Raw genomic sequence first — 23,485 nt, 5'->3', positions numbered from 1 at the left:
TCCTTTAAATGTATTTTGTTTGTAACTGTTTTGAAATATTGCCCCTTTAATTATGCGAACCATACTAAGTTACCTTGTGTATGAAATGTGCTATATAAATGAAGCTGGTTGCCTTGCCTACAGATATGCTGAAATACTGTCATTCACATGTGGGATCTTAAGAAAAGACGCCATCTAGTGGCCGTAAAAAATAATTACACTAAGTGACGTTATGAAAAAGCTCACGTATATTTTGACATAAATTCCACACCCTATCGCAGTCACTCTAAAAGGAGTAACATGATTTACAATATTAGGTGACTCTACAGAATGCAAATAGCCAACAACATGCCCAAGTTCATAAATGGGCTTGTATAGCGCCTTTCTACCATAGGTACTCAAAGCACTTCAACACAGTTTTCCTCATTCATCGACTGATGACACAGCATCAGGAGCAACTGGGGGTGCTGTATCTTGCTCAAGGACACTTCGACAAGGGATGAGGATTGAACACTAACTCTCCGAGTTGGGAGATGACCACTCTACCAATGAGCCATATGTGCCATGAACAGCTTGTAGCCAATACTAGCGGGCTAAGGTAAGCTAACTGACGCACCACACAACAATGAGGTCAGTAGTAAGGCAACTAAGCTCTTATTTAGCTGTAAGGCTCTGACTGCACCGGAAACAGGAAATGGAATGTCAACAATAACGCTAGACAACTTACTATATTATATACAGTCAATTTTATAGTACACATACCTTTTTATTTTTACAACATAGGTACTGGTAAACACCTATTAAATGTGACATGTTTTCATAAATTTAATCGACCTTTGTACTATACGGGTAGAAAATTTGGGATAATTTTTCTGCAAAAAAAAAAAAAAAAAGGGTATTGATCACGGGAAATTACGGTAAGCGTTTACCATGATATGTTAGCATATCATTAAGCTAGCAGTCCACATGCTTCGCTATGAGCTTGTTTTAACTAATTCACTGCCATTGACGAATATACTTGTCTTTTCACAGTCCAGCCATTCAGTCCCAGGAACTTATTTATATATTTTTTTCAATTTCTTTCCAAACGTTAGGGTAAGAGGGTTTGAAAATGTCTGGCAGTGAATGAGTTAAATACACAATAACGATATGAGTAAGCGACAAAATAAACGCGCTCACCTTGGCCTCGATGCGAAGCCGTCGGTTCTCGATGATGGTGGGTTCTTTGGTGAACTCGTCAAACAAGTACTGCCACTCGCAGATCAGCTGACCGAATGTGCCCGTGGTAACAAAGAAAATGCCCCTTGGATGGCAAACAACGAGATCATCATCAAGGGAACCGATCAATGACATCATTAATAATCAAGCGGGAGCGAGCACTTACTTCTTGGTGATCATGAGGAAGTCCGAGTCGTTGACTTTAGCGTGAGCAAAGTAGCGGTATTTAGCAAAACGACCGTTCTCGATTTTCTGCAGGGACATACAACACACACGGGACAGGACATGTCAATTAACATTTCCAAACTTGATGTGGGGTGTGGTCTTGTTGGTAGGGTTGAGAAACAGACAACGAGTGGCAGGTGGAGATTAAAAATGTCAAAAACTTTATTGAGGGGAAGTGCTGAGACAAGATGGAGGACAGATGACAACAATGGAAAATGTTAACAATGGCAGAAACATCAAAACAGAGATGGTGACCACAGGTGAAAAACGGCATGAGTAAATAAAGGCGTTAAACACAATATAACAAAAAATGTAACTGATTACAAACACAATGAAAGTATCTCAATCCATCAAGAATTCAGGCAGACCAAAAAAATAATCACACAGTGCTTAACCAATATATTTCGACCACTTGTTTTAGAAAAGCCCCATGAAGTGCTTTAATGCAAATGCTTTCAGTGAGCACTTGACTTCTTACTACCTTCATAGAAGAAGATATAATTTGCTTAATTCAATTTTGTCTTATTTTTGAGCTCGGAGCGCTAGCTGTCTTCCTCATCCTCATAATCCTCGTCCTTATCCCAATCATCCTCACAGTCAGTGAAGTCACTGAGGCTCAAGCTACTCTGTGGACATGACAAGAGAGAAGGTCACAACATCAGACACTCGACTACACAAAACCACAATGCTGGCTGTGGCCCGTAAACTCACTCACTAACGGTCGGATCAAACCTCTCAAAACTCAGCGTCGTAATAACAACAATCAAAATAAGAATTAAAGCACCATAGCGGCATTCTGACCTCATAGTCCAAAGTGGAAAATGTGTCCTTCCAGAGATTCTGTCGTACGAGGTCACTTCCAATGCCTTTTAATACGTCGCCTGAACATGCACGCAATCATATTCCATCACAACAAACAGCACAAGAGCTTTAACTGCTTCCTTTTCACTCCTCAAATCCATTGAAGGCCAATTGCAGAAAAAATAAATAAATAAATAAAATGAAAAAAAAATCCATTAATTTTTGTTAAATAAATGAAACCCTTTAAGGACAGAGGTTACTACTGTGAACAGCTTTTCAAAAGTTTCTTTCTTCTATATGAACGAATCTAAAAAAAAAGAAAAAATCCTTAGAAATCCCATTAGAATTCATTCATGAAAGGGGTAAACACTAACATTTATAGCATTAATCAGAATGATATCTAATAAATCACACAAACCAAAAAAGCTTTTAATTAAATACAATGAATTTGATAATTTAAAAAATTTAATCATTAATACAATTACATGAATTTAACATGTTAATATTATTTGTTTATCACTTTTTAAAGTACTTTAAATCAAACAACACCTTGAAAGGTACAATATTTACATGCATTTTTGAATAATGTAGTTTAACTATGTAGCAATATAATTATGTTGAGCATCATGGTTGTTCATGACATGCAATTATCAATTATATAAGCATATTTAAAATATCATGTAAATAACGTTAAGTAAAAGCAACCATATCATCTTAGAAGCGCAACAATCAAACTTTTTTTTTTTTACCGTAATCAATGCAAGAATTTAATTATTCAGTAACATTTTACCTACAAACTATCAAATATCACTTTGAAAGGTGCATTACTTAAACACAATTTAATATAACAATTTAAGTGAGATTAATTTAACTTAGTAGGTAAATATATGACTCTAAAAGAAATACATCCCTTGAGTATATTTTTTCTCTGCTAATGCCACACAGTGGCAAATTCACCGCCTGATTTGTAGTGCCACTGTCTACCTCTGGAAGTAACATCACCGACAGTCACTGCCTCGCACAATTCATTCACACAATATCCCAAAAATGCAAGCATCAAATGTAAAATGTTTGTGAGCTGAACCTTTGTTTTGAGTCTTTCGACAAGCCACTGCCCAAATGTTAATCTAAAGTGTCAACTGCCACTGTAAGCATTGCAAAGGGGACTATGACTATATTAGGTCACTCAGTGCACGGGGGCTCCTACCTGAAGCATCTGACTTCCGATCCCCTCTCTCTGCTTGTACGGCCGTATGACGCCATCCTCGTGGATAAAGCGAGGGGGGCGCAGAGATTGGATGTCCTGTGACGTCTCCGCCGCCCTAAAATGGACACGAAATATCCACAACTAAGTTAAACATCAGCTTTGCTCAATTTGTGGCCTACAGCAGCCCCTTGGGTGCGCTTTCAATTTGTATTTGATTGTTTGTCCCGTTCAATAAACCGCTAAGATATGTATGAAAAAATATCTATGAAAAATAGTGAAAAGGAGAAGCAACCTCTTGATGCCTTGAAAGGTGCTGCTGGCCATGTCGATGATGCCTCCGGTGGGCCTGGCGACGGCACCCACCAGGCCTTTCCCGACTCCTTTGAAGAAGCCTGCCGCTCCTTCCTTTTGTGCTCCTGTGCAGCGACATCATCACACAAATCATTAGAATGTATTGAACCACCCGTTGATGACAGGGACACGTTCCACACACTTTTAAAAGAGTCACTATAAAATGTATTTAACTCATTCACTGCCATTGACGTATTGATTTGTCTTTTCACAGTCCAGACATTCAATCCCATGAATTTTAGATTTTTTTTTAAATTTTCATGGTACACTGTAAAACCCCATAAAAAAAATAAATAAATAAATCGGTAAATGAAGAGAAGTAAAAAAAAAAAAAAACACTATATAGTTTTGCCTACCTTTAATGGGTTTGGTGACAATGCCTGTTATTCCGCTGACGAAACCCTGACCGGAAAAGATCCCAAATTAGCCATGGCTTCTTGTCAACAGTGAATGTGTCAGAGTGGTGAAATTCGCACCGAGACCAATCCTTTCCCTCCCCTGGTGAGACCCTCTCTGAGGCTGCTGGGCTGCTTGTTCATGGCCTCTCGCCTCTTTTGCTGGTACTCCTCATCCATTGTGATGGCGGCCACGCCCTTGGCCATGGCACCCGTGATCCTGGAGGCCGCACCGGCTATACCCCCTGTGGTGTGCAATTGTTTCATAGTTCAGGTTGTATACTTGTCATAATTTACAAAGTAAATGATTTGATAATGTTGCCAAAAAAAATAAAACATCAAGCAGTGTGACCTCATGTGGTTAGAAATGAATGATAAATCACAATTGTCTTAAAAACTGTATTAAAAACTGTATTTAGACATCAATGAATCAATTGAAATTGGACAAAAATTTGCTTTGAAAACTGCCTTAATAATGTAAATAATGTTAATGTTGTAAATAAATGAAGGACATAAACAAATAACAGAAAATATAATACATACATGCATATGTAAAAATGATTAAAAAAATGATTTAAAGCCCACGTACTGTAAATCAATTTAAACCTGTCTTTAAATGTACAACGGGCTTCAAATGTAAATACGTTTAAAACAGTCTTAAGATAATTTAAAATTGACTAATTTGAAAACAAGAAAAACTGACTTAAGCAAATACTTTGAAAACTGACTTAAATACACTGAAACCTGAACAAATATATTGAAAGCTGACTTAAAACGGAAATAAATCCATTGTAAACACAACCAAATGTATTTGCTTACCTACAGCTCCTCCTACCAGAGCCTTCACTCCAAGCGCCATCCCTTCCACAAACTCCTCTGGCCCCTGGATCGCTCCCTGGGGAACACCGAAAGGCAAACACGTCCATGTCAGCTCAGTTGTGTGCATTTATTTGACTTTTAGCCATTTTCTTAATTATCCCAATGGTGAAAAAGAGAGCTTTGTCACATGAATGAAGCCGCCACATTACTGAAATGATGAGCTTGAGTTTCCTCCTTACCTGATAGGGCTCGTAGAAGAAAGCCTCCACCCCCTCGGACAGCCCTCTGATCAGACCGAAGGGATTTCCCAGTACATCCAGGCCCAGCACCAGTACGTACATTTGCTTGATTGCCTGAAATATACAGGGGTACCTCTTACAAGTTGAATCCGTTCAGGGGCCACATTTGCACTTAATCTTTAATAAAACCTCAGTCTTGTTTTGATGAACAGTTAGGCCTTCAATGCTCTAAGTAATTTCTCAGTGATCCGAATTCTGGGAACCACAGCGCTAGATCAACATGGTTACCTGTTTGGAATAATGCCTGATGACTTCCCACTGGAGTTGCTGGGTGGTGCAGAACTGGAAAGTCAATTCAAAGAAAGCAAGCCTGCCACAAACAAGATTTGATGGTGAGCCTTTTCCCTTGATGCTGTGACTGACTTGTTTCCTTCGTATTACTGGCGCATACTTGAAGACGACGTCCTGCACGTCGGTGAGCGTGGCACCGATGCTCTTGAGCAGCAGGTTGAGCGACTGGACGGGTATGAGCTCCCTCTCCCTCTTTTCCTTCAGGCCGTCCTCGCCACCCGTGCTCAGGGAGAAACTCAAGTGGAGCTGGCAAAACATACGCAGCAAAAAACAAACAACCAAAAAAAAAACACTTAAACCAGGAGATTGGTCTGATTTTTTTGGGGTTGGAAACACGATGTGGAAGTTACAAAAAAAAAAAAATCATAATAAATGTAATATACAAAAAGAAATAAATGTATTACTGCATGTTAATTTACTCACATGCAGGGAGGACCAGGCATTATTTAGAGGAAAAATGTTGTTAGAGAGGAGGCCTTTATTTTAAGACAAAATCTTTCCCCCCCCACCCCGTGGATGAATTTCATAACACTTAAATCACTTTTCCCATAAATGTATCTTACTAATATAGCTTTAATAAATTCACCCAATTAATAACGTGAATGTTTAATTATTGCCATAAATTACATTTTAATACACTTGAAAATATTTTTTTTACTTAAGTCAATCCATTTTGTAATAATTTTCCTGTAAAATATTTCAATTCATTTTTCAATATTATCATGAATAATTCTTCCAGTGAATTAATTTTCATACTATAATTTGCCAAAATGTTGAATATTTTAATCTTTCCCCCATAAATTACTTCTTAAAATATATTCCCATAAGTGAATTGACATCAAATTTTTTTTTCTCATGAATAAATGTAATAATGTATTTTAAAATGATTTCCCTATAAATTGACTTAGTAATACAGAGTAATTCTCACAAATGTTTAATTTAAATAGACACACTTTTGTTATTTACTATTTTGTATATTTAAAAACAATTTTTACAATCAAACGAATTTAGTAAAATGTTTTAACTATATATTAATTTCATGTTTACAAGTAATACTTTCTATAAATAGTGATGGTGATAGTAGAGAATGTTTAAACACTATAAATTGATATATTAAACAATATTTTTTTCAAACATTCATTATATTCATTGATCTATTTAGAATAACTTTCCCATAAATAAATGTTCTATTTATTTCTAATACATTTTCTCATAAACGTGCAGCTGGAATAAGAGATAAGTGAACTCCCCATCCCCCACCCCGCACCCCACAGAACTTTCACAAATTGACGCTGTACCTTTATGGGGGAAATGTGGAAGTATTCGTAGAGGCTGATGGGTGTGGTATCAGCGGCAGAAACGTGATTCAGCTCAGTCTTAATGTACTCCACGTCTTTTTGAAATAGTTCGACCTAGTGCAAGCAGAAGCATAGAAGGTGAGCGGACACAAGCGCTCAAGCTATAAGGTCAAATGCTACACAGAGAGGACCAGACCTCCTGTTGGACGCTTGTGACGCTTGCATCCTCTGGGCTGAACAGGTCCAGGATTGCGTAGAGGAAGCCCAGATCCAGTTTCAAATCCATTTCTTGGATCAGCACCTTGAAGTACCTGAGGAGAAGATGAGTATAGAACAGCGTTCCCTATAGTCAATCTGCATTGACCATATATTTTATAATGTATTCATATTTTAAAAGCTTTATGACCCTCCCCAAAGTCGTATTTACCTTTCCCTTAGGTTTATAAAGACTTTGTATTAAGGTGGGGGCTATCAAATATTTCGAGAATGGATTATTCTCCCGATCATACCATTGATCGTTTGAGTAATCGCATAAAAATTGATTTTGCATAATGCCAATACAAAATAAAATAAAATATGCATGTGAGATACAGTTATTATTTTCCTCCACTAGGGGTCACTATACTCACATATTAAACTACAGTATGTGTGACTTTTGTCTGTCTTTGACCACATTTGGGCAGCAAAAATACATTCTAAATAGTGTCGTGTCGGCTCCTAGGCGTGCTATTCTGTCATGCTTGGCACTTCTTTTATAAGTGTGAAATGAACCCATTTTTAGATATTCTCTGTATTTTAGGCAATCTCTCCTCCCGGCTCGCACCTTTTGTTGCATGAGTTTGCAGTAATCTCTGTAGAAACTATAATGTCTGCTAAATCCCGCCATACTGCATAGCAAATGTATATATGTATATATATATATGTGTATATATATATGTGTATATATATATATGTATATATATATATGTGTATATATATATATATGTGTATATATATATATGTGTATATATATATATGAATATATATATATATATATATATATATATATATATATGAATATATATATATATATATATATATATATATATATATGAATATATATATATATATATATATATATATATATATATATATATATATATATATATATATATATATATATATATATATATATATATATATATATATACATATATATATATATATATGTGGAGAAAGAATGTAAAGTGTAGTTAAGTCCAAAAATAGCAGTTGAAAGCGCATCCTTACTTGATGCGGGAGATGTCAGAGTGGCCTGCTGCCCTTGTGACGATGCTGAGGTCAGTCAGAGGCTTGGGTTCTGGAAGAAATGGCAAAATATGTCAAAACAGACAAAAACAACAAACAAATAGTCAGCTCAACAGACCTGCGTCCATGGTGACGGACTTTGGAAGCTTTACTGGGTAAAAAACGAAGGGAAAGATGGCTCCTGGGAGCTGATTCTGGATCTGCGTGACATACGTCCACAGAACAATACATTGAGGACACCTTATATTTTTTTTTGTAGTAAACTGTCTTCCCGTTGCCTGCAGTCTGACCTGGATGTGGTGGATTTGGACCCGGTAGGAGCTCTGGCGCGGCGAGACGCTGTACTCCACCTTGACGCCCGGCAGGAAGTGTCTTCGGAGAGGGGCGTCGCACGGCTGCAGCAATCGCATGTCCGTCCCGTTGGGAGACAGGCACACCTGTCAGATAACATGGAAAATAATGATTGAAACACTTTTTCTATAATTCATAAAGTTGAAGCAAAAGTAACTATCAATAGAGAGCACCATGAAATGAATTTCCCTGGAATGATCAAAATGAATTATTTTAAAAAAATAGATAGAAATATAATTTAGCGCTGAAACCAATCCTCAAGTAATTCAGGTACCTCGATTCCAAATGTACTCGAGGTATTTTTTCTACCTCGGGTACCCGAGATAGCGCTAGCCAGCTCGAGCAGCAGTAGCAGGTGCTCCATATAGGCTGGCACGAGCCATTGGATTGCTTTTCAAAGATAGTAGATGTAAATGCACACTTGCCTCACAAGTGCCTCACACAGTTGCCATTTCCAACTGATCACTTTAAACAAACTTAGCGGGCTTACTCCAATGTGGTGTTTTGGCTGGCGAAAAATTGCTACTCTGATTCTGACGTCACTTAGTCTCAAGGACCAAAATTTATGAGGAGGGATTTATTTAAATTCTCGCTAATGTTTCGAGAGAGGAAAATAGTGTACTGCTATGTTATGCACAGTTTAAATAAGTATAAATTGTTGATTATCTAAAAATGAAAACCAGTTGGCCATTACTAAATTTATTACCATAAGTGCAAATGTGTTTTTTTTGGTCTTCTGTGTTTATATACAAGCAACATTTTTTTTAATTTTTTTTATCCAATTACCTGATTATTGGATTTGAAATTTCAGTAGAACATACAAATACCAAAATATTTGCTATCCGCAGCCCTAATATAGTTTTTGATATACTGCATAGTCACAGATATGTCTCTTACCTGGAAGCTGTTGTCCAACTGGATGATGGCTTTGTCAATGGGTCCGGACTCAATGTACTCTTTGAAGTGTTTCTCCAACATCTCAGCTGCTTCGGCGCTCATAGGCTTCCACCGGTTCTTCTTCTTGGGCTTCAGTTCCCACACCACGTCGGAACTGCGACGGAAGGACAGCGGTCGGCACAAAAACATGACGCGACATGGGACCGGGTGACGTACCTGGTGATCCCGATGAAGGAGACCTCCTGGCCGCTGCTGTTGTTGACCAACGAAACGCCCACGTTGTAGAGCGACAGTATGATTTCCTGCTCGGCCAACTGCGCCTTCTCGCTCTCGCACAGCAGCTTGTAAATGCGCAGCTCCTCGGTGAACAGCACCACGCGTTGGAGACCTTGGGGACCACAGCCACACTTTTAGTTTGGGGCTCCGTTCCCGGCCTTGCTTGGATGAGTGTGGTGTGAGATGCAGTTTTGACTTTACCTTCGTAAAAGGAGATAACAAAAAGTTTGCCTTCCTTCCCCAAGTCCTCACGCAGATCCTGTGGATGCAATAAAATGAGGAGGGTTTGTCCAATAATACAGCATATTATACACTTTTAAACATAGTGTAAATGTGTTTGCACACATAAAAATGAACAGCAATCTTAGCACATACAGAAAATACGGCACATATTGTAGTGTCTATGTGCATGCATGTGCCTTTAAGAGAAAGCTGGGGGCGAGGCCTGGGAATTCAACGAGTCTGCGTGAGTATGGGCGTAAGCTGTGGCCGACAGCAGCTTCTGTGTGACTGTGCTCGTTGTTTTCATGTACTTGACCGTTCTCCCCGCAGTCAATAAAACAGATGAAAAGTGCATTGGTGACTGTGGCTCTCCTTTCCCACGTACGAAGGCATTACACTGAGTAAGCATGCTGTAAAAAGCTATTAAAAGCATAATAGAGTGGAGATGCGATTGATGAGCCGCTATGTAGGAGGGAATCATGATAAAAAAACTGAAACATTTAGGAATACAGTGAACCTCCACCATTATTGAATTCACCTAGTTGTTGTTTTTTTTTCAGTGGAGCCTTTACAAAGCTATTCTCTAAAAAAAACTTACCTATTCTCGTTTTTTGTCCCATTTCGACAATTGCCAAAAGATGCTAATGACGCCTTGGCTAAATACTGTTGTAAAGTAGTAACTGCTGTCAAGGAAGAACAATGAAGTGATGAATCTTGATTGAGAGATAAGCACTTTTTATGTTGGGGAGGCGCTAAAGTTTTCCCTCAAGTGCATATTATGCAAGCGCACTTCCGTTTTTTTCAAACCAAATAATCTTGAAAGATTGAAATTTTATAAATACAGCTTGCAGCATTGCAGATGTAACAACCAATCAAAATTGCCAAATGCTGTTGCTGGTTCAATGCAAATAAAAGTTACTGCAGAGCCTCAAATGCTGTTTCCTGATTAGACCACCAGTGCTCGCTGTTCTTCTATTTTGAGTTGGTGTATGTGTAAAGGTCAATCGCCAGTTGCGCGTTGTTGCTGTACGTTTTTTTTTTTTCTAATTCCGCTGAAAATTGGATGTGTTTTTACACGCACCTCTTCGCTCTTCAGCTTCCCACTGTATTTGCCGCACCTCCAGCAAAGCTCCCGGGAGCCTGTGGGCTTGGCCCAAGTGTAGTGCACGGCTTTCCCGGCCTCCACCTCCTCCACTTCTGCTGCCTTCTGGGAGCTGCACATAGCAATTAAATTGAAAAAAAACCATCAAACACTAGAAATCACCTTCAAAATAACACTCCCTCGATGACTGCAAACGACAACAAGCGCATCATGCAAACACACAGGGCGACAATATGACAGAACCCAGCCACCAAGAATGTATTACCATGGCAACCCCCCAGGTCCAAAGAATCTTGTCTCACACATCCAATCATGACAGAGAGAAATTATCAGAACTGACAGAAGGAAATCACTGGAAGATACATGAGGAGCAATTCCACTCTCATGATTTGACACTGATGATGATTGCAGACTAAGGAACGCATTAGATGAGATCACATTTGCTCCGCCTTTTTCTACCTGTCCTCCTCCTCTGAAAAAGAGAGGTCCAGCAGCTCACTGGGGACCCATGCGGACTCTGTCTGTACGCTGCATGACCCACAACACACACACACATACAAAACGTGTGTAAAGCATAAACATACACTTGATAAACGTAAACAAAAGGGAACTTCCTGTAAGGAAAGCACATCTGAGTCAGTCAGTTGCCCTTTCACTATTGCCGGGCTGCCTGTATACACTTGAGTGTCCTGTGCTTTTCTTATGGAGGCGGTAGCATGGCCTCGTGACTTATTCAGTGTAGCACTTTCGAAGCATTATTATTATGTACTCGAACTGCGTTCGGTGTTCTGGGAGCACCCTACACCGCAAACTGCAAGTGGCAAAGAGCAAATCCTCGCACCTGCTTTTCCAATGGAGATTCCTCCAATTGATCGTCAAGGCGTCGGTTAAAAGCCTCGCGGGTAAGCGTTGCCATCCGACTAGGATACCTGCTTCCGAGTGGGCTTGATTTGGGGCGAAATTTATCACAATAAATGTCCTGAAATAGCTGCTTAAAACCAACGTGGCCGTCTTCATGTTCAGCTTCAAGCCTGCATCCTTGAGATGTCATTATACATCCTGTTATGAATAGAAATGTCCTCCCACTTTTGTGTCAATAGTGAAACTGGCGTAAAGGGCTGATTTTTACTTTTTTTTCAAGCCAAACCATACGGTGCATATATATGTAATCACTGGGATATGCACACTTGCTAAAATATGTCACTTTTGGTCATGTTGAGATTGCTTGAAAGAAGAGACATTTGTCAAAAGAATAATAATTGCAATAGCAATAATACATTTCTGGGTGGCGTTGGCTCACCTCTGATAGAACTGCAAGGTCTGGTCTTTAGTGTGGTTGATGATAAGGAAGGGGGCTGCGCCATCGTGGTAGTCAGAAAATCGGATGGTGGCCGAGTGCTCTGATACATTGACATCTACAATGATACCTCCCACCTAAGACAAAAAAGGAAAGGAAAAAAATACACAGTTGATTACACAAAAACGTTTTTCTTTAATGAGTCAACCAGTCATGCATTTTGGTGCCCTTACAGTGTTATCCAAGTGCAGCAATAAGCAGTTCTCTGGACGCGTGAAGTTGATGATGCGAGGCGGAGAAAGACAACCTTCTGTTTTCACTTTTAGAAGCTTGGCATCATTTTCGGGCCAGAACGGAATGGCGGACTACATGAAGAATATGGTCACAAGGAAACATAGGAACTCTTATAATTTTTGAGACATGTCAAGTCAAATGGTACAATATGAACCTTTCATCATGTGTTTGTTCTGTTTGCTCATGTCAGTCAGTTTTAAAAGGGTGAGCGGTTTTGCTTTGTTTTAGTTTTATTTGATTGATTTTTTTTTATTATATATATAAACATATTGAATCAGATTGAATAGTGTTTCTTTTTCCTGTTATCATTTTCATAATAGGAAAAGGTAAGCTAACATGAAAAAAAATGCAATTCACTTTTTTTATGAGCATGTGAATGAATATGCACAACACAGGCAGGAGTGCACACACATATGTTACATGCAGAAATGTAAACATATGTCTATACATTTGTGTACATAGTAGTGACTATTTCATTATTCATCTCTTCCTTCCTTTAAGTCTACCAAAGGGATGAGCTTGCATCTATGCTAAAAGGCATCTATGGTCCTTAAAAGTGTTTCTTTCTTTCTTATTGTGCTCTAGTTATTGGTCAAGGTGACAGTAAAAGGGCTACGGTACATGGGAACTGTTTTAAATTGTGAAAGAACATGCATAATATGGCCCGAATATTGCAGGCTCTCACCTGTTCCGGCGAGACTACGGTCCAGCTCTCCTGACCTTCCTCACATACGAAGACAGTCTGCGTGGTCCTGTTGACTAGCATATAAAACGGCATGAAGGTCACGATGCGGGTAAGACTGAAGCTGCTCGCGTCGATCTTCACGCCGACCTAACGGAGGAGAGAGAGTGATTTATCAGGTGGCGTTTTGCTCATTTATCCGTTTCCGATGCTTGTCCTCATCATGGTGACAGGTGAGCTGGCTCAGATGACTTTTGGGCATGAGGCGGGATACACCCCGGATTGGTTGTCAGTTAATCGCAGGGCATGTTTTGAGTAAGAACTATTCATACTCACATTTACACATATGGACATTTTAATTTACTTTTTTTCAGTGTCTTTGTTGTTGTATTATTGTTATTTTATGTTATATGTAAAGTGCTCTGTTACAACTGCAGCTGTTGTGAAATGTGCTATATAAAGTTGTATTGTATTCTAATTTTCTTTAATAAAGAATTTATTGGTAGAACTAATTAAATTTAAATGATAATACAATTAATGACCATTTATTAAGAGAAAAGAAATCACCAGACACTCACCAGGTAATCTTTATATTGGCCTTTACATTTCACATCTCCGTAGCTCCCAACAGTGTCCAGGGAAAAATCATCAGAGAGTTCGCTTTCGGAGATCATGAGACGAACCTAAGGGAGGCGAAAAGCATCGTTGAACCTTTTTTAACTCCTTCACTGCCATTGACAAATTTACTTGTCTTTTCAAAGTCCAGCCATTCAATCACAGGAAATTATTAATATTTTTTGCACATTTTTTTCAAACGTTAGGGTAAAAGAGGGTCTGAAATGTCGGTGAATGAGTTAAAGGTCACATTTCTCAACAATTCACAAGCCTTGCCTTGTTGTTCTTCAGGAAGTAACGAGGTTTGAAGGAGAAAAGCAGCGGCATGTCGTAATCCAGCGGGTGCTTGCGGTGGATGTCGTCCGCCTTGTACTGCAGCAGCCTGCCAGTCTTGTTCACCATCCAGTACGGCGAGTGGATAGCCACCACCATCTGGCCCTGGTCATACTTGACGTGCACGGCTATGTCTAGCTCAGCCCGCCGCCTCTCCGTCCCCTCGCCGTAGTCCTCCTCCTCCTCCATGCGGAGGGACTCGAACACAATGAAGGTGATCTCCTCCTGCTCGCTGCGTAGGCTGTTGAAAACAACATGCTTTTATTACAAGTGAAACTTTTTGAAAAGTTTATTTTATATGCAGAAGGCGGTTATGTGAGGGCATGGCAGTACCGACTGACGGCGCAGCTGAAGCTCAAATTTTGGCAAGGAAAAACAAAACAAAAACAAAAGCTGGGGCACCGGCAAATCAGACCTGTATTGAGCAGACCAGTCTTGAGCGAGGTAGTCAATCAGGCGGAGGTCCAGGCTGGACTGGTTGATGACGGCAGTGTGAATTTGGGCGGAGTGGCCCGGGTTCAACGTGGACTCTGGTCCACACTCGCTACTGTCCTGTTGAGTAGAGGACTGTAGTTTAATACGGTGCCTTTTTGTATGTATGCAGACTCCCAGTGTAGCCGACAGCTGTACATTGAGTTTGTAGGTGATGGGGTAAGGCAGCAGGTTTCGTAGCAGGACGCAAGGCCACAGATGGAGAACAAAGGGCACGTCAAAGTTGTCCCCCACGCCGCCCGTGTCTTTAAACGTCACCGCGTCCTTCACGGGCACGATGTTGACTGTCAGCACGCCGCCCTGGTTGCCGCTGCGGTGGCACTTCTGCTGAATGTGAGTCTTGGGCTGCTGGAGGTCGATGATGTCGTCGTAGCTGAAGCCCTCCGAGCACTCAAACTGATCACCGTCGTCACCCGTGATGGGCTGGAGGCTCAGCTCAGACCTGAAAGGAAAGGAGAGACAGAGGTGTGACTCATGCCACGGCTGACAGAGGGATTGGCTAGAATTAATTTTGGTCACCGAAAGGGACATGTGATTAATTTCAGTTTATTTGTTAGGACATTTTTTTGTTTTGTTTTTGGAGCTTCCGTAATTAGTAAGAGTGTCTGCTGAAATGCACTGCTAGCCACTTGTGTTAACCATTTGTCCGCTGCATGAGCCACATAGACGGATTCGCCACGCTAATTGACAAGTGTAATTTGGCAATTTGGTGATGAAGTTCTGCTCCTGCAAGCAAAACTAAAATCCATGCTTTCTTTAACAAGTAGCCACCCCTTTGGTCTGACCCTAGTAGTCAACAAAGGCTAAGTGCTAAGTATCTAAGTGTGTACAATTACCTGTATGAGTCCAGAGGGACACAGTACTCCTCTGTAGGTAATGAGGTACCCAAATATGTTGACCCCTCAAACATTTTAAAAGGGATGGCGAAATGGTTAATGATCTGAGGAAACGAGAAGAAAATAAATCATAAATACTCTGCGATTGTGTAACAGACCCACATATGCGTTGTCGTACCTGGAAAGGCGAGCGGATCTTGATGTACTTGCTGCCTTCCACGGAATAAACCTGACACACCAAGAAGCGGGTGACTCCCGACACCTCGTGCATGACGCTGTACATTCTCCGTCCGACTTTAATCAAGGGAATCATGCTGGCTGCTGTGTGGCCTGCTGGAGCTGGACCGTGGAGCAAACAGTGCAATATCACTTACAACAGGGGTGGGTGGGCAAAGTATTTTATCTAGCTCACTGAGTATTTACATAGCCAAGAGTCCTTTAATATATGATGCATGAATTCAGCTGTTTTTTTCGAACCTAAAACTAGTTAATTAAAATGTATTAATTTTGTACGGTATCAGTCAATATAAACATTGATTTATGGTAAATAATAAAACTATGTAGAAATAATTGTACTAATTTTAATTTGTTTTAAAAGTATGGACTATGGACCACATACTGCACATCCTGCTTGATTCTTCAAATTGAGGCCACCTAGCACTTACATTTTCAAGAGTCCTCTAATATTTGTTGCATTAATTTAACTATTTTTGGCTGATTATTATGTATGTATTCATTTTTTTTAAACTCACTTGTCTCATTAAATAGTTCGTTGACTTATTGTAAATCGTAAAATAAAATACAAATGACATTTTTAAACAACTATATTCATATTCATTAGTAATTGATTTGAAATATTTTCTTATTTAAATTTTCACCTCATTTACATATGATCATCTGTTCGTTTTAAAATTCAAACATGGCCCTTGAGCACTTAATTTTGTTTCGTAGAGCAGAGCTATTTAAGCATATGAGGTAGTGATTGGCAAACACTGCAACCAGGGTAGCACATTAGTGTGTTGTGAGTGATCATTGGAGTGGGGGTGGCTCATCCCTGAGCGCAATACTGGGCCTTGTTCTAGCCATGACCCCCTAATAAAAAAAATAAAAAGAAAAACAATCTAATATGGAAAATGATGAAAATCAGTTTAACGCCACATCTCCACAAGTGAGTACTATGTAGTTTTCACTCTTTGCACGTGCAGAATTTAAATTAGATTAAATTTAAATTCCACATACATGATGAAATAAAAAAAATAAATAAAAAAAGATAACCTAAGTCTAGATGGTCCTACGTACTTGGCTGTATGTAGTAGTCCTTTTCACTGAGGGAGATCATTGCTGAGAACTGATCCGAGTCGGTGGTGACGGAATAGTCCATCCCGAGAGTTTGGCCGTCCTGCAGCTCAACAACGTGGTCGTTGCTGTGCGTGGCAACGGGGGAAAACACGTCGCTGTACTGGACAAACACAGGCAGGCCCAGGCGGTTCTTCACCACAAATGGAGCCTCGTCCTTCTGGAAGCAGCCGGCCGTCTCTTTGGCAGCCTCGGCAAAAGCCTGTGGCGATAAAATGTGGTTGAAGATCCCCGGATCCATGGTGTCGGATATTCCTCTGTTCTCACCATGCCCAGGTTACTCAGCATGGCAAGTCCGCATTTGGAGAGGGTGATGTTGAGCTGGTCCTTGCTGCTGATCACAATGACAGTCTTGTAGTCTGGGACGTTGTAGTCCACCTCATCCGCCCACTCGACATTCCTCAATGGCTTTGTTTTCATCTGGTTGTAAAAGTTAGAAACAGTCAGGGTTGCTTGATTTAAAAAAACAAATAAAACAAAAAACTTACTACCATGATTTACCAAAATTATTTTTATGGGATAAATGACAGTGTCTACAAGTATGAGACTTTGTTGTTTGTTCAGATTACATGTGTGCTGCTTTTATTATAACTTGGACTGGAATGTATATAAAAAAATGGGTAAGAAGAAAATGAGGAAAAAGATCAAATCCAGATATACTTTTTGAAAATACAATACAATAATTCAATATTTTCTGGACTATAAACCGCTACTTTTTTTTTTAACCATGCTGCTTATAGACCAGTGTGGCTATTCTGTGGATTTTTCTTCCACCACTAGGGGCACTCTAACCGGAATTATAATACAATACAATTGCCATAAACAGGATGTGACTGCAGGTGGAGGAGTTCAACAGGCGAGGGCGCTGTGCACTAGGTTATGAATTAGGTGGTATGCGGAAGTTAACTGAAAGTGGAGTGGCAGCGGGCAGTGAAATGAAGAAAAGTACTTTATTTTCTCTTCGTTCTGTTCCGTTTTAATCAGCAAAGTTGCTGTCATGTTAAAAGGCACTGTTAGGAAATAATCAGTTCAGGTACATACATGTAAATTTACAGTTCAAAATCGTTCTGTAAATGCAGTAAATATCTCATTTTTTAACAAAGAAAGGTGCGGCTTATATAAAGGTGCAGTTTATATATGTTTTTTTTTTCGTTCTTTTTTTTTTCAACTAGAGTGGGTGTGGCTTATATAAAGATGTGGCTTATAGTCCGGAAAATACGGTAATCAATCCAACAGTCAGTAATGTAACAAGTATGACTGCATATATCTTTTGCCTGCATGCATGTGTGTGACTACCTTGAATTCCAGTCTCCAGGGTCGGAATCCATCTCCTGTCTCGTCCTCTAACGGCTCCAGCAGCGGCTCCCACACTCCCACCACCTCGTTGTAGTAATGGACCTAAACATTTATATATTGGACATGTGAAATAGCCCAATAATTACATCCGTTTTCTATAGCTGGAAGAAATCCCACGCAAGAAGGCCCGAGCTAACATTCAAATCCAGGACCTCTCTGTGAGACAGATGTGCTAAGTAAAAGCATAAATTGTATTTGCACTCGAGGAGGCAGCACTTGATCACCAAACCAACAAATTGCACTTGTTTCGTGTGTGTGTGAGCCTGCAGCGGGCACATGGGCAAACTACAATAAGCCTGCATCTGTCATAAAATACTGTGCTTGTCTTACCTCTAAATTCAACTCACTCCTCAAGTTGATGAGCGTGGACCAGTTGTTGACATCTCCTTGGAAGGAGGACTTTGCCAGAAGCATGGGCATGGTGCGGTGCCCCACTCCAGCCTCCAAAGTCACACAGATTGATTTGATGTGCATCTGGAAAGGAAGGACAGACAGCCTGTTAAATGATGCTAACACGTCTCTTGCTCTAACTATAATAGAGGCTTGCACCTTAAGTGACTCCCCCCGTGGAATCAGCGGGGCCGCTGCTTTGGTGTTTGCTTCTCCCTGCTCATCCAAGAACCACAGTTTGAGATCCTTCCAGTCCCGTTTCCGCCACATGTCCACAGGGACGGGACTTTCAAGCTCCTCTGTGGTCTCCGGGGTGGGTGTCAGGGCTGACTGGATGGTTAAGACCGTCTTGATGATAATGGGCGAAACCTGGATAAAGCAGTAGTGGTAGCAGTTTTTTTTTTTTTTTTTTGGTAAAGCATTTCATTAAAAAAAAAACATTATTGAAATGTTTAGATTCATCAGTATATGTGACGGTGCACCAAAAGTCACGGTTTGATGCGAAGCTTAGTTTTCAGGAGACAGGTCATTCAAGTTGGGTAAAACAAAGGAAAGATTACCCAACATAAAATCCCCTATCTTTCGGTATATTGATAAAAGCACATCGCTAATCAGAATGTTCACTAACCAGAGGCTAAGCTGCAATGCGCGTCTCGTGTTTTCAGACTAGGTTTACGCCATAGAAATGTACATGTGGGAACTCTGTACAGGAGCAACGTACATTCCTGGCAAGCAGCCCGCACCAACCTTGAGCGAGAGAGAATTGATGGAGATCTCCATAGCTTGCGGAGACGTCGGGGACTCAGAGCTCTGAAAGAACACCTGGCATGGCTGCAAGACTGTGGTCACATTGTGTAGCCTCTTCTCCCTTAAGAAAGGACACGCCACCACCTAAAATGGACATGGAAATGCTAAACAGGAAGTCACCCCAACATTTTCTTGACAAGAAATATGTTCTATGTGCCTCCACCCGTTTTTAGCCATCTTAGGGGGCGGCCATTTTGCCACTTGCTGTTGACTGAAAATGACAACACATTTGCTGAGGGCTCAGGTAACAACTAATCATGACTCAGTTTCAGAAAGCATATTCAAATAAACGCAATATTAATCGGAATGCCGTGTTTCGACTAGTGGAGGCACGTAGAACATATTATTGTAAAGAACATTTCTGGGTTGACTTCCCTTTAGCAAAAACATTTTCCAGCGCGACACGACGACACGAACAGCGTCAAACCTTGAGGTCTTGGATTACGGCTGTCATCTTTGAACTCTCTGCATCGCTTTTCATGACCAACTCGCACTGCGTGGTCATCACCAGGGCCAGCGCATCGGCGCGCGTCAGGTCGGCCACGAACACGATCTCGGGGTTTCGCACGACCACGTTCATCTCTGACTTTGACACCTTGGCTGGCGCAGGTACTGAGATGAAAATATCAACAAAGACAATTCATGAGCATCAAGTGTTATTATTTCGGACATTTGGCTATTTCAGGCGAGCAGCGATTCCCAACCAGGGAGATGGGGTACTTAAGTGTACCCCTTTGCAGCTCACCCACAACCCTAATGAGGATACGTTGTGGATGGATGGATGGATGTTGTAAGATAAGCTTGAATAGACTTTTTTTCTTCCCCACTCACTTGTTTCCTCTGGCTGGGCAGGGGTGTTGGTTTTATCTACCGGTGCTGGGTTGTTCTTGGCTTGCGGTGTTTCAGCAAAGCCTTCCTTGGTGGCATTAAGGAAAATGTCCGCCACGGTGAGGAGAAATTCCATGCTGGCGCACAGATACACGTCCTGTACCACCGTGTCTAAGGTGGTGCCTTCGTGGCTCTGCCGGTAGTTGACCTCCACCATCATGTTCTTCTCCGTTCCGGGACGCATGGCCATCATCCTGAAATGGGACATTGGATTGGCGACACCCTCCTCAACACCTACCCGTTGAAAAATATGCTTGATATAAAATAAAAAAAAATCGTAGGTAGCACTAAACGGATTATCTCCGGTACCTTGGGCTGACCGTCTTGCTATTCGGCCTCTTGTCATCGAGAAGGCAGGTGGACAATCGGACGGCGGCCTTCATGGAGCTGTCCGAATACATCGATAAGGAGGTGGAGATGGTGCCAAGGGTGAACTCGCCCAGTTTCAGCTCATCATCGTGTGGCTCCAAATGGAGAAGCTGGAGAACATGAATGCAGTGTGAGAAAAACAATTACCCCCATTAATTCATCCAATTAAGCTTTTTAGCATTATTATTTACTCTATGTAAAGGTAGTATTTTTCATATACATTTCCAGCATTTAAATTCATGGACAATGACATTTTTTGGGGGGGAGGGAGTCGCTCAAACCGGCCGAATGCCGTGCAACAGACTGGTGCGCAAGAAAGATGTAACAATGTAAAAAAAAAAAAAAAATTTAAGAATTTGTGTTTCTGAAATTAGAAAGGCCTTTTTTGTCATTGTATGCATGACAAAATTGGAGTTTTCTAATCCTCTGTGTCCATGAAAATATTTACAACTAGTACAATAGCATAGGAAAAATACACAATAAGATAAGAACAGAACAAGAATGGTGTGAATAAAATGAGAATAGTGCAAATAAAATAAGAATAATGCAGTGTACATTAGAACAGTAAAATAAATAGTAAAGACTGTACGATATGCATGGATCTGCCACACTAACTAAAACGCTCGTAAAGTGCAGTGTAAATGTCAAGTGTTGCCTCCACAAGCGAGAAAAAGCTTTTACTGCCTTTAAGGCCTTCTCATTTTCACCCAAACTCGAAGCTTCGCTTCCTGAAGCAGAAGCTGCCCGTTAAGTCGCAACACCCCAAACCTTCCTCTGAAACTTTAAAAGTGATGGTCCACACTTTTACATCACAATGTTTTGATCACTTGTGTTTGCGTTTAAACGTATTACCTCATTCACATTTGGCTTAAACAGGACCAGCGCCATGGAGTCAATCTTGAAGTCTGCTTTCATGGTTGTCTTCAACTTGATGTTCTTCCGAGTCTCCACCACAGCTGCCGTCACCACCGTGTTGCCTAAAAATAACAGGATGTTGAAGAGATTTTGGGTAACTTTCTGGACTTGGTCTAAGTTCTGAAGACTTACTGTTGGCACGGTCTGTGTTTCCGGAGCTGCGGGGCTCTTTGTCAGGTGTCGAGTCTTCAGTGTGAGCGGGCGCAAAGGCGGTGACAGTGTCAGAATTCTCTGAGAGGTTTTCATTGAGAATCCTGAGGACAACCACCATGTCATCTTTGCTGAGGATCAACTGTTTGGCAGGAGAAACAGAGCATTAAAATAATGGCAAGCCCAACTTTTTGCGTACAAAGAGCACACAGTAGGTTGGCCCATTCAAATATTTACACTTTATTGGTTTAATTCGCGACCACTAGTTTGATTAGTACTCCTTCAAAAAATGAAATCCTCTTTCAGTTTAACAAGATAAAACCATGTCAAATAAATTACGATTTACAATCTGATCATCGCAATGATTTATCACATGTACTGAATGTCAACTTGGACATAAAACAAGATGGCGAACAGGCTAACCATTTACGCCTAATAGATCTGCCTCATTTGCCCATTCACAAAGCTGTGAAGTTGAGATTGTACATTTGCAAGAATTGTGACTTTTGGGAAGGTTTCAATTCATTTTCGTCATCCTGTTTTGTTTTGTTTTTAAAAATGTATTCAGAATTGCATAACGGTTGACTGAGTGCCTTCTTGTTTACTTGTTTAATAAATAATGAAACAACCAATTTATGCATTAGTGCAATAGGTGGGAAGCTGCAGCTGAGCATCTCAAAAATACGACAAAGTAGTCAGTTATACCTTGGGTGTCTAAACCTATTCGGCCCTTGTGGCCCACACACACATGGAACCGAAACCTTTTTGCAGCGCTCAAAGTGTTGCTCGCAAAATTATTCTGTTACTAGAAAAATGTATACAACACACTCTGTTACTAAGTCTGTTACTTACGCTCAAGGGCATAAGATGAGCGGTGATCTCGATGTCGGGGATGCTGTGGTACCAGTTGGACGAAAGATTCCTCTGAATCTCCACTTCCAGGCTGATTGGCTGCAACAGGTTGCTTTCGCCCTGAAACACTCCATTAACGAATGTGGTCCTGCAGAAAAAACAAATGGACGATTACGACTGGGCCCTCGCAGCCCCTTTTTTATGGCAAAAAGACCATCAAAATTTGACACCATGCTCGGCCCACATTAGAAAGTCTGGGCATAAAACTTAAGCCATTTAGTGTGGCCCATCTGTTGAGGATACATGCTTCCATCGGGGCTCATTTGGACAAATTCCCAAGTTGAAGTTTGTCAAAGTAGAAGCCTCGGAATTCAACTACAATGGCTGCCTCAAAGCAAACTCGTAAACCTCTGGTTAGGGCTGTGCAATTAATCGAGATTCAATTACAATTACGATTATCACACTCCACGAGTGCAAAATTGACATAATCGTAATAAATGATTATTAAGACGCGTTTATATCCAGAGTTTGTTTACACAAGGAAATCATACTTGAAGTTATACATTTGCACTTTTTTTTATTTTATAAAAACTAATTTCATGAATTTTGTTTGGTCCAAAAGGAACTTACATACTTATAGTGTTTCAAAGAAATGTGTCTTTTAAGTTTAAACATTTTCTTGTTTTGTACCAAAAAATAAATGAACGTTTGAATAACCATGATTTCAATTATTACCAAAATAATCGTGATGAATATTTTTTTCATAATCGAGCAGCCCTACCTCTGGTTCAATTTCAGGCGTGGATCCTTAAGACATTTGTTGTGCGTCCTGTTA

The 23,485-nt window shown here is 40.4% G+C and overlaps 1 protein-coding gene across 5 annotated transcripts in view; it reads right to left on the bottom strand.

The window, feature by feature from the left end:
- The window catches only part of vps13a (vacuolar protein sorting 13 homolog A), a 43,384-nt gene that overhangs the window by 2,199 nt on the left and 17,700 nt on the right, over positions 1-23,485 (bottom strand). For 2 of the 5 annotated variants that reach the window (XM_086030404.1, XM_086030408.1), the window contains 41 exons: positions 22,651-22,798; positions 21,781-21,940; positions 21,586-21,710; positions 20,674-20,843; positions 20,308-20,558; positions 19,904-20,088; positions 19,417-19,560; positions 18,829-19,038; positions 18,610-18,753; positions 18,220-18,321; positions 17,191-17,343; positions 16,867-17,125; positions 15,746-15,906; positions 15,568-15,671; positions 14,870-15,173; positions 14,655-14,791; positions 14,183-14,480; positions 13,870-13,974; positions 13,295-13,441; positions 12,549-12,680; positions 12,319-12,452; positions 11,478-11,546; positions 10,998-11,130; positions 9,896-9,953; positions 9,635-9,806; positions 9,419-9,572; positions 8,461-8,607; positions 8,289-8,370; positions 8,153-8,222; positions 7,080-7,194; positions 6,884-6,997; positions 5,686-5,831; positions 5,523-5,604; positions 5,235-5,348; positions 4,996-5,071; positions 4,258-4,421; positions 4,138-4,183; positions 3,723-3,846; positions 3,431-3,545; positions 1,364-1,449; positions 1,159-1,282 (listed from right to left, as the gene is read on the bottom strand). In XM_086030404.1, the coding sequence (XP_085886530.1) occupies positions 1,159-1,282; positions 1,364-1,449; positions 3,431-3,545; positions 3,723-3,846; positions 4,138-4,183; positions 4,258-4,421; positions 4,996-5,071; positions 5,235-5,348; positions 5,523-5,604; positions 5,686-5,831; positions 6,884-6,997; positions 7,080-7,194; positions 8,153-8,222; positions 8,289-8,370; positions 8,461-8,607; positions 9,419-9,572; positions 9,635-9,806; positions 9,896-9,953; positions 10,998-11,130; positions 11,478-11,546; positions 12,319-12,452; positions 12,549-12,680; positions 13,295-13,441; positions 13,870-13,974; positions 14,183-14,480; positions 14,655-14,791; positions 14,870-15,173; positions 15,568-15,671; positions 15,746-15,906; positions 16,867-17,125; positions 17,191-17,343; positions 18,220-18,321; positions 18,610-18,753; positions 18,829-19,038; positions 19,417-19,560; positions 19,904-20,088; positions 20,308-20,558; positions 20,674-20,843; positions 21,586-21,710; positions 21,781-21,940; positions 22,651-22,798 (5,764 nt within the window). Of the gene's footprint in view, positions 1-1,158; positions 1,283-1,363; positions 1,450-1,562; positions 2,049-3,430; positions 3,546-3,722; positions 3,847-4,137; positions 4,184-4,257; positions 4,422-4,995; positions 5,072-5,234; positions 5,349-5,522; positions 5,605-5,685; positions 5,832-6,883; positions 6,998-7,079; positions 7,195-8,152; positions 8,223-8,288; positions 8,371-8,460; positions 8,608-9,418; positions 9,573-9,634; positions 9,807-9,895; positions 9,954-10,997; positions 11,131-11,477; positions 11,547-12,318; positions 12,453-12,548; positions 12,681-13,294; positions 13,442-13,869; positions 13,975-14,182; positions 14,481-14,654; positions 14,792-14,869; positions 15,174-15,567; positions 15,672-15,745; positions 15,907-16,866; positions 17,126-17,190; positions 17,344-18,219; positions 18,322-18,609; positions 18,754-18,828; positions 19,039-19,416; positions 19,561-19,903; positions 20,089-20,307; positions 20,559-20,673; positions 20,844-21,585; positions 21,711-21,780; positions 21,941-22,650; positions 22,799-23,485 lie in introns of those variants that run through there. The other 3 variants (XM_086030405.1, XM_086030406.1, XM_086030407.1) reach the window with 3 other exon arrangements.

The sequence above is a fragment of the Filicampus tigris genome, chromosome 5 (assembly GCF_054856515.1).
Source record: "Filicampus tigris isolate MCC_2025a chromosome 5, RoL_Ftig_1.0, whole genome shotgun sequence".
In the NCBI taxonomy this organism is placed as follows: Eukaryota; Metazoa; Chordata; class Actinopteri; order Syngnathiformes; family Syngnathidae; genus Filicampus; species Filicampus tigris.
Note: the sequence above shows the minus strand (reverse complement) of the source record. Positions and strands in the feature narration are given on the sequence as shown.